General features: G+C 55.9%; 1 protein-coding gene across 1 annotated transcript in view; it reads right to left on the reverse strand.

Moving 5' to 3' along the window:
• Window positions 1-10,650, reverse strand: part of VOLCADRAFT_87992 (uncharacterized protein) — a gene marked incomplete at both ends in the record, with an annotated part of 18,634 nt that overhangs the window by 645 nt on the left and 7,339 nt on the right. Inside the window, 15 exons of the mRNA XM_002947726.1 lie at window positions 337-798; window positions 1,256-1,390; window positions 1,985-3,060; window positions 3,518-3,755; window positions 4,166-4,262; window positions 5,087-5,253; window positions 5,448-5,606; window positions 5,915-6,074; window positions 6,274-6,462; window positions 6,883-6,979; window positions 7,389-7,566; window positions 7,896-7,986; window positions 8,534-8,640; window positions 8,983-9,273; window positions 10,091-10,219. Coding sequence (XP_002947772.1) covers window positions 337-798; window positions 1,256-1,390; window positions 1,985-3,060; window positions 3,518-3,755; window positions 4,166-4,262; window positions 5,087-5,253; window positions 5,448-5,606; window positions 5,915-6,074; window positions 6,274-6,462; window positions 6,883-6,979; window positions 7,389-7,566; window positions 7,896-7,986; window positions 8,534-8,640; window positions 8,983-9,273; window positions 10,091-10,219 — 3,576 coding nt within the window. The remainder of the gene's footprint in view (window positions 1-336; window positions 799-1,255; window positions 1,391-1,984; window positions 3,061-3,517; window positions 3,756-4,165; window positions 4,263-5,086; window positions 5,254-5,447; window positions 5,607-5,914; window positions 6,075-6,273; window positions 6,463-6,882; window positions 6,980-7,388; window positions 7,567-7,895; window positions 7,987-8,533; window positions 8,641-8,982; window positions 9,274-10,090; window positions 10,220-10,650) is intronic.

Raw genomic sequence — 10,650 nt, forward strand, 5'->3', positions numbered from 1 at the left:
CGATTTACCCTCTGTAGATGGTCTTCCGTCCATCCCGGGCGCCGCCGCCGGCTGCGTCATTCCTGGGTTGGACCGCCGCGGCGGCGCCGTCTTCGGTCGGTTGGCGCGCGGCGATTTCGACGGCGTGGACGTGCCTGGTGAAGCCGGAGGCGGAAGCTTCGCCGCCACCGCCGCCGCCGCTGCTGCCGCCGCCGCTGCTGCTGCTGCTGTGCCATCTCCGCCGCCATTACCCCCTCCGCCGCTGCCGTCGGCTCGCCAGTCACTGCCGTCACTGTCTTTATCATCAACATCACCGCCGTAGCCATTGCCACGAGCAGCGGCAGCTGCTCCGCTGACACCGATGCCGCCACTGCCAACGCGACCGCCGGCGTTGCCCGTATCGCGCCGCCGCGACGTGACCTCCCTTCCGCCATAGCTGTCCCCGTCCCCACTGCGACTACTCGACAACGGCCGCGGCAGCTCCGGCTCCTGCCGTACACCCGATCCAAGCAACACCGCATCATCGACATCTGAGCCCTCCGTCACCGCGAGCTCCGCACCAAGCCCCCAGGCGCTGGGCGGTCGCGTTGCCGGCGGCGGTGCGGGACGCGGCGGCGACAGCAACGCCGCCGCCGCCGCCGCACCAAAGCCATCGGTGCCTTCAGTGGCAGCGGTGACGCCCGGCGCCGCCCGCAGCGCCGCCACCTCCTCTGACAGCTCCCGTACAAGCTGCATGAGAGATTCCATGGCGGCTTGTTGCGCAGATAGCCCTCCCTTGACCATGTGGGTCAGGGCCTCCGTCTTCTCCAAGATAGTCGACTGCGAAGGGGTTACGCGTGTGGGTACGTGAGCTGTGAGCGTTACGAGCGAGTGTATGAACGGTCTGACGAATGAAATTCAAATTGTAACGGTCAACTGAAAACACGGCATTCTGGATCCAGCGCCCGTCTCACCATGTAATACGGTAGCCGAGCTAGCGGACTCAATAGAAATACAAGACAGAAGCATGGCGGAGAGAGAGGCAGACAGACAAACAGATGCACACCCCATGGACGTGACAGGCCCAATCGCAAGCCCCCCTCTCTCTCTCTCTCTGACACAGAGACACACACAGACACACACACACATGCATCTCCTCGCCCTTCTCTCCTCCAAAGGGGGAGGCTGCTTCGGCGGTCTTTCCGTTGGGGCTTGGAAGCAGCCCCTGGCCAGACCAGCATCAGGCCCGGTCGGATACTTGTAACCTTCACACACTCTCTCTCTCTCTCTCTCTCACCTCCAGTGTATCATCATCCGCATCCTGTTGCAGCTCGTCATCGTCCCACGGGTCATCATCATCCTCCAGGTCCTGCATCTGGGACTCGATGATGTCCTGGGAGGAGCTGCGGGGGTCCACGCGCAGATCCCACCCCTGGAGTGAGGGAGGGAGGGGGGTTGGGCGGCGCGGGGAGGCGGGGGAGTCGAGAGGAGAAGGGGGGGGGAGGCGGGGGAGGAGGCGGGGAAGTCAAGAGGAAGGGGAGGGGGTTAAGACAAACCACTGGCGAATGAAGCAGGTAAAGGAGAAGGGGAGGGAGGAAACGGAAGAGTGGTAGACATGAACCTGTCTAGGGGCTGATGGAGAAGAGGCAAGAAGGTTGGAGTTGGAAAGAAAAATCCTGGAACAGGAGAGGCGGACGCGGCTGCAAAGAGGGCTTATATATAAATTGTACCTATCTTGAGGCCCTATAGGGCAAATGAGAGATGTTAGAGAGATGATTTATTGGCACCCTAATAGAAACAGCGCACCGAGAACAGGACTACCGCGTACCAAAACTGAACATCGAAATTCGAAAACCAAAAGGCTCCGAAACCAAAATGTCCAAAATTTTGAGCAAAATCCAAAACCAGCTCCGCAGTTGAAGTCCCAGAAGTAGCTCCAAACCAAAGCGAGGATCATAGCTCCGGAACCAATAGTCCGGTAAGAGACCAAAATCATGATTAGCTCCGAAACCCAAAGCACACTCACCGCCATGTGTAACCGGAATTTGCTGGCAGCCAGCGCCTTGAGCACGTCCCGCTTCGTGAGGTAGCGTTCGTTCTTCAATGCGATGACCTTCAGGATGGCATGCCGCCAGTGCAGGCGGGCCTTACTCTGCTTGTAGTACAGCTGTTCGGACACGTCACCTGCGCCGCCTACGCCGCCGCCGACGTCGTCAGCGCGGGCGTCTGCGGCTGCGGCGCCGCTATCCTTCTGACTGCGTCCACCGCCGCCGCCGCCGCCGCCGCCAAAGAGCGCGCCAGTACCACAACCCGCCGGCACAGACACCGCGCCTCTACCGCCACCCGCGGTCGCCGCCTCCGCACCGATGCCGCTGGCGACGTGCAACGCCGCCGCCGCCGCCGCCGCCGGGCTAACCCGCCGTCGTCGCCGCCGCGCCCGCGCCATATCCACGAAAGGCCGTACACCCACATTATAGCAGCTGAACAGCACCTTCGCCACCCATTGATACAACGAAGCCCAGCCCACAAGTACCAGCAGCACCATCACCACCAAGTAAAACACCAGACCCACCACTGTGAGGAAGACTGACGCAAGGAGGTACCCTGCAAAGTGAATCAGGCCCGTTTCGGCGGCGTTAGCCTCCGCCTGAAGCTCCTTCTTCAGCCTCTGGTACTGCTTCACGACGTCGTTACCGCTGCTTGGGCTGCGGGCCACTACTACACCCGGTGATGGCGCAGCAGCGGCGGCGGCGGCGGTGGCGCCGGTCTCCACATCCGCTGCGGTTGCAGGCGCCGCCGCTGGCGTAGCCGGCTGCGGAGGTGGCCGCAGCGGCGACGGCGGTGACGGCGACGGCTCCGCCGCGGTCCCGACTTGCGTTATTGTTGTTGTCGTTGTTGTTGTTGTTTTTGTTGTTGTTGTTCGGCCAGCGCCTTTTTGCTGGACCACATTGAGCTGGGCCTTGCTAGTCGCCTGGGGCGCCGCCCTCCTGCTGTGCTGCTCCATCCGCCTTTTGTACTGCTTGATGGACTTGCTGTACATCTTGCTCGCGAACTGCACCACCCCAAAAGGAGTGTACAGCAGAAACAGCGAGATGCACAGGACTGCGGTGGCAGGCGGAAAAAGAAGGGGAGGCGGCAAGGGAAGGTTAGGGGAGAATCGAACCTATACAGCGCTATTTATTGCTTACATTCACGAGTACATACATATATGTGACAATACAGCCAATAAAAAAACTAAAGCGTTAAAACAGCGGGCAGTGATACCGATACAATACGCTCTTGGCTCCATTACCTCGGTCCATTACGGTCGGGCCTACACATCAATCACTTGCTCAGTCATACATGTAGCACAGGCGTACGTGTAGCGAAGGTAGCTATCGGGACGTACGTTGTGAACCTACGTACGCGCGCGGGAGAAGGGAAGGATTGCCAGCCACCCGCCACCCGCCACCAGCACCCAGCACCCACCCAACCCAGCCAAGAAGTCACCGAGCCCACCCAGCAAGCAGCCCCCACCCGCAGCCACACCTCCCGCAGCCACACCGCCCAGCCCACTGACCCGCCATCATGGGGTACAACGTCAGGAGAAACGCCAGGTGGGGGAGCTCCGCGGCGCCAGTGGGGCGGTCCGAGCCGTCATCCGGCAGTACCATGCCGTCCAGCGGCACCAGCCCCAGCACCCACACGCCGCGAGCCGCGCCGCTGAGCTTGTTGCGGCGGCCGCTGGGCAGCAGCGGAGCCGCCTGCAGCGCCAGCTGCGTCAGACAGAAGGGAGAGCACACCAGGTTGCGGCGAACCTGTGTAGCACCAGGACGGGGCGGAGGTGGGGGGATGGGGGGTTGGGGTTGGGGTGAGTTTCATATTCATTTCCTCGCACCGCCGCCCAATTAAATGGTGGTCGTTGTCCGGCTTCAAGGAAGTGCCCCCCCGGGGGGGTGCGGTGGGTGTTTCGCTTCAAAGCAGAAAACATTGAGGCCGGCGACGCAGAGCGACATACACATTAAAATTAAAACACTGCAACCCTAAGGGCCGGTGATGATGGAATGCACTTGTGTGCATGGGATTATGGTTTTCGTCGTTTTCATCTCCGTCTTCGCCGGTCTCCGCGGGTCTTGGTCGTCGTAACTGTTTGTTTTTGTAGTGTGCGTCGTCATCGTTTGTGTGGTATAGCGCGCCCTGTTGACCACTGTGTACGACTGTGTCGTACCTGTGTTTGGTAGTAGCTCACGATCTGGGCCTTTTTGAACTGCGTCTCCGCCTCCACCTCCTCCGGTCGATAGCGATTGTTGATGATGGCGATCAGCCTTGCGTGGGAGGGCGGGGAGGAGGAGGGCGAGGAGGATGAGGAGGGTTCTGAAAGAGGACCTGTAACGGGAGATTGGCTTGGAAGAACGTAGACTCATAGCAACTAAAAAGATTGCGTGTTACGTAGCATCTCCCCCCCTTTTCCCCCCCCCCCCCACAGCCGCATTGCAGAGCTTGTCCAAATCTCTGGTGGGTTAGCCAGGCAGCTGCCAAGAGATGTCGGGGTGAGCTGCTACGTGAGGGGGGCCGCAAGGTACGCCGTACGCACCCGGCCGGCGGGAAATGACAGCCGACGAAACCGGGAATACACGCACATGTTCACGGAAGCGACCAAGAAAGCACTGACTGAGCTTTCTGAGGCTCCGAAAAAAATTCCCATTTACCCCCTCCTCCTCCGTTCGGCCCCTTTTCCTTTTAACGACAACGGCTTCTTCTTCTTCATAACAACAATAATAATAAGAAGAACAATAATAATAAGGGTAAGTAATAATAATTATTAGCAGTAACATTGGTAATACTACGTAATAATATTATTATTGTTATTCTTTTTTATTTTTATTATTACTTAGTATTATTATTATATACTTAGTATAATAATAATGATAATGATAGTAATAATAATATTATTATAATTATATTATAATTACAATAAGTAGATTAATACTATATATTTTATTATTATTTTATTTATTTATTTATTTATTTATTATTTTATTTATTATTATTATTATTTAGTATTATTTTTATTATTATTACCATCATCATTATCATTATTATTATTCACGCACGCCGATCTGCCTACGTAACGGTGGAAAAGACTCACAGGTTCATCAGTAGGATGGCCGAGATAACCAGAAAGATGGCCAGTACGACAATGCCATACAGCTGCTGCGTGCGGTTCAGCCCCTCAAACGCCGTAAAATCAAAATTTCCCAGAATGGAGCTGAACAGCTGCAACATCGACTGAAAGAAGTTGCCGTACTCGCCAATCTGCACAGCAGTTTGACAGGCAAGATATTCATGGGTCAGGGAGAACCATGGGAGGGGTTTATGGGCCTGTAGCGTGCGAGTTTTTGGGGGCTGTGTGTTTTATTTGTACGTTAAACTGGGAGCGTGTCCTGTGAGCCTTGTCGTCCATCGGAATATCATAACAATAACCAACCAACCAATCAAAACCAACCAACCATGTCTTTGTAGACGGCCGTCATCATGGTACTGAATCCCGTCATCACAATCAGCATGGGGAACAGGAAGGCGATCAGCTCCTCCATCATCCGTGCCACCGTGTTGAGCAATGGGCCCAGAGAGGGGTATACGGGTACGGCAATACCCAGTGCACGAACCTGCGGGGGACGGGGAGGATGTGGGGAGGGGAGGGCGAGCGATTGCGGTGAGGGGAGGGCCGCGGAAACAAGGGGGCAGGAAGGGAGGAAGGAGAGAGGGGTAGAGAGGTAACGCGCCTAACGCGAGGCGAGAAGGGGGAAGGAGCGGGGGCTGGGGAAGTAACATCATCGTCGTTCCGGCAATAAAACACACAGCTTGGCACGCACACGCGGACTCCAGAGCCGCCCATTGCCTGAGTCAAGCACAACAACACATACACGTGCATACATACGTGCATGCATACATACACACGCACGCGTGCACTCACCCACACAAACACAGCCAGTGTGGCCATGCACATGTGGATGGCGTCGGCGGGCTTGTACGGCGGCAGCCCGCCGAAATCCTGCGTCAGCTTGAGCACTGTGAGGACTGCGAGGCCGCCATTAACCACAATGCCGAGCGCGTTCCAAGGATCTGCCATAAACCTGTGGCGCCGTATCATGTCGTATCATGTCGTATCTCAGTTTATTTGATGCTGTTATATGCTATGTACATTACTGATATTCCAACACCATATATCCAGTCAATTCAGCCACCTATTCAATCATACACTCATATAGTCTAGTAAACTAGACTATATTTACAATATTGAGGCAAATCACACACTCATACGATCATACACACCTGCGTATCCGCGCCAGGGATCCGTATCGGAAGTGGACAAACTGAGCTACGTCCACAAGGTTGCCCGCAATGAACGCAAGAAATACCAAATGTACGGCCTGAAGGTGCCGTACATCCATATCGGGAAACATGACCTGCCACTGGTAGAGACCCAAAAACACCAGCTCCGACAAGGCGTGCATCGACCACCTATGTGTGTGTGTGTGTGTGTGGAGCCGGGACAGCGCGGGTAGGGGAAAAAGGGAAAGGATGGGGAAGGAATGTTTGAGCAAAGAATCAGAGTGATGATGAATTAAAGTACAATTACAATTCAGATGGCCGCTGCTATTATTTGCTGCCATTGCTGCTGCGATGATGAATGTGCTTTGGGTATGAAAAAACAAAGAAAGCACGCAAGAAAAAAAACCGCCCTGCGGGAATCGAATATGGAGCAGTTGCCATAGAGATCCTTCCGGTCTCCACATGGAACCATAACAATGAAGTCCCCGCACAATCATGCTACTGGCCGATCTGGGCGCTTCTTCTCCCCCCCCCCAAACTGGCACGCATACAGAGATACGCACAGACAGACACATATCTACGTGCGACACATGCTACCCTGATACCCACCTCCCGCGTGGCGAGTCGAAGAATGCGCTGGATGCGAACACGTACATGTGCCACAGGCGGCTGGCGGCCATGACCAGAAAGTCCATCGTGCCCTTGCCTGGAATCAATACCAACAGCACCAACAGCAGCACCAACAGCAACAGCAACATGACCTCGCCTGGCCTCATCTGGTCAGAACCGACTGATTATACGGCCGAGATACCAAGTATAATGCCAGAGGCTATGTATTCCTTGAAAAGCTGCCTGTGCTCTTACAAACAGCAGCAGCAACACAGCAGCACCGGCACCATCGGAGAAGAAGCAGGACAGAAGAAAAGAAACCCGAGATATCCCCTGCCCTGAAAAAAAACCCTCACCTCCCCCCCTCCCTCCCTACCCCCCTCCCTACTCATCAACACCAACTCGCCCATTCGCGTATATGTATCCGTGTCTCTCCCACACCTCTAACCCCCCCTCAACCCCCCCTCAACTCCCCTCATTCCCCCCCAACCCCAAATCCCATTTACCCGCAAAACCCATGCTCTTGAGCACTCCATACGCCAGTAGCGGGTTGGTGGCTCCCAGGCTCCGAGGGTCTTCGTGGCTGGTGAGCGCCAGCAGCTCCCCGCCCAGCCACTGAACCTTGACGTACAACTCCACCAGGCTCTCAGTCATAAACTTCAAATCGCACGAGTCAAACGCGACCTGCGAGGAGGATGGGAAGGAGGAGGAGGGGGGTAGGAGGAGACGAACCACGAACGAGTGAAGCTGCTGCCAAGGAGGGGGGAAAAGGAGGAGAAGGGGGAGGCGGAAGTTTGGAAGGGGTGGTAGTGGTAGTGGGGGTAGGGGTAATGGGGATAGCGGTAGGAGTGAAGCTGATCATGGGATTGAGGTGAACCCGTTGAAATGGGTTTTGGGGGCCGAGGGGTGAGAAGGGGGTGAGAGGGCGCCGGTGCGCATCCGGGAGAGGTAAAGAAAGCGCGACGTGCTGTGGCTTATAACGTACGGATGTACGAATGTACGGACGGACGTACCTGCAGTGGAGACACCTCGTTGACGGTGTTGGGTAGCTCCACAGGTTGAAGAATGCGCTCGATAAGACGGATGTTGCGAACATCGGCATACCTGCGTCGTGCAATGTGCCGTACGACATTGTAAATGTCGCTTGTCGCGCGCGCGCATACATCACAAGCACATACACCCCATTACCTAGACACATGTACATACATACGCACATACACACGCACCCACCTGTTCAGCCTCCTGAGCATGGCCAGGTGGAGCGAATGAAACCTCGCATAAGCCAGTCGCATGATTCGCCGGTTCTCTTCGTGCAGACTCATCTCGTCCTGGAGGGAGCGTTTCGGTGTTGGAGAGCACATACATACATACATACATACACACACACCTCAAAACACACATGCAACCCCAACCCTCTCCCTACTCTCTCACCGCCGTGTTGACGGAAGCCGTCAGCATGATTAACGAATAAGGTCCTCCCTGCTAAGACACGCCCACCATCATGCAGCCGGCCCAAGTCCCCCCCAAAATCACAACCGCACACACACATATATATATATAGATATGCACACACATACGCACACAAGCGTATAGCAAACCCTAAGTCGCACCTCCTTACCCCCGTCCCTCTCCTCCTTCCCCTCACCCTCACACCACCCCTGCCAGCCCCCTTCCCACCTCTATAGCTCGAATAATGGCGGCAGTAGCACTCAGGGGGTTACGGCGCTGCAGCACGTACTTCACCAGGAACTCCTCAATCTAAGGAATGGCGAAACGGGAGGGGAGACATCCGGGGCGTGAGGCAAACAAAATGGCGGTTAACACCCCTAAATTGTACTGTGTCCCTCCCCTGACTTCAAAGCCCCCCCTAGGCCGGCACCTCAGCGAATAGGAGCTCTCGTTGATCTCCGGTACTGCCGTACTAAACCCGCACACCCGGACACGGCCCCAGACAGCCATCATTTCTTGTCTTTTGACTCAGATATACATTTGAGCGTCCAATATTATTATGGGCCCTTGAGAGAGTAATGCAACTCCAGAAGGTGCAAAGGTGCAAAACACACAACATCATTGTTAATTTGAGTTCTGCCGTTCCCTCACCCTGGCAGCTAAATTCACACTCGGATCTGCGCCATCGAAGAAGTCCGGAAGGTCGTCGTCTCGCGTGCTGAAGGCGGAGTCCCAGGTTGATGTGCCGCCAAAGGCGCTGCTGCCGCCGCCACCGCCGCCGCCGCCGGACCCCGCACCTGCGGTGGCGCGCCCGCTGAGAGGCTGTACGGCCCAGGAATGTACGAGAAATGCCAGTACTCGCAGGTCCATTTCTATGGAAGTGTGGTCGTACAACATCACCATGAGCAGCGGGTCGTTGTTGGCGATGGCCACCTTCTCCACCTAGGAGTGGGAGTGGGGGGAGGGAGGGTGGGGGTTGTTACCGGTGCGTGTGTGTATGTGTGTATCGGTGTATGTATGTATGAATGTATCACTTTGCATATTGTCGATCCTGGGGCCTGACACTGGCCAGGGGCACCTAACCGTAACCCAACGGGAACGACCGCCGAAGCACTCCATCACTGGAGGGGCGTTATATCGATCAGAATCCTAACCGTTTTCCTTCATCAACCAAGGCGCCGTCACCTGTTCGAATCCTCTAGCCAGCTTCATGCATTAACTCATATGCCAAACAACCCCTCTGTCCCAACGAAAGCGCATGCTCTACAGCTGCGCGACCTGCCAATGCACTCACACCCAACGGTGCGCCAATCGCCACCCTATCCTTGCGAATCCTGCCGCCGCCGGCCGGTTTGGTTATCCAACCACCACCTGGAATACAGCCCCTGGTCCAGGCCTTGTGCAAGATTAATCCTCCGCCACTGCTTTGCGACAGTGTATTCATGGTGAGAGCTCCCCCTCCAGCCGCCCAGCGCACCGGAGGAACCCAGCGTCTCATCACCCCCATCGACTTCACCCGGGGAGGGGGGGGATCAGCGGTGGGACCCGAACCCACATCATCTCATAAAGCTAGATACCGTCTCTGGGATTCGAACTTCAGACTTGCGGATTACCTAGCCCGGTGCTTGAACCAACTTGAGCCCCGCCGATATGTCGGTATACCTTCTCCCCCACACCCACCCTCTCATTGTGTTCTTTTGCGCACAGGTCCTCGCCCACGCCCTCCCTCTCCTCCCCACCCCACCCCGCCGCCACGTACCCTATCCACGGTATCCTGCGATTTGAGCAAGTGGTCCAGGTAGTGCGACTCGATCAGGCGCCTCAGAGCCGCCCCGTCGCGAGCTGCCAGCGTGTAGTCCAACACACCGTCCCAAGTGAGCTGACCGCTCTGGAGGCGCAAGAGGAGGGGAGGGGAGGGGGGGGGTCAGGGGAGGGGGAGAGGGGAGGGGTTTGTGCCGTACGTCTTGGGAGTGAATGATGGATTTGGTGTCTACGGCATCCATGGCGATCCACAGGCATGGCAAGGGAAGCACAAACACACACACACAGATAATTTGAAAATAGTTTATTGAAATTAGTTTGAAAAGTTTGAAAATTATTGAAGGTTAGTTCATGGAAAATAGTTTATTGAAAATCGTTTGACCATAGTTTGAAAATACCTAATAATCGTGAGAGATGAACGAGGAGAGAGATGAAGCGCGGGAGAGGGGTACAGGCGGGTGGTGGCGGCTGGAGGAGGGTGATAGGGAGGCGTTGTGGTGGACCAACACACCCACCCACCAACACGCGCATCCAGCCACCTCCAGCAGTGTGATGGGC

The sequence above is a fragment of the Volvox carteri genome, assembly GCF_000143455.1.
Source record: "Volvox carteri f. nagariensis unplaced genomic scaffold VOLCAscaffold_7, whole genome shotgun sequence".
NCBI classification, from domain to species: Eukaryota; Viridiplantae; Chlorophyta; class Chlorophyceae; order Chlamydomonadales; family Volvocaceae; genus Volvox; species Volvox carteri.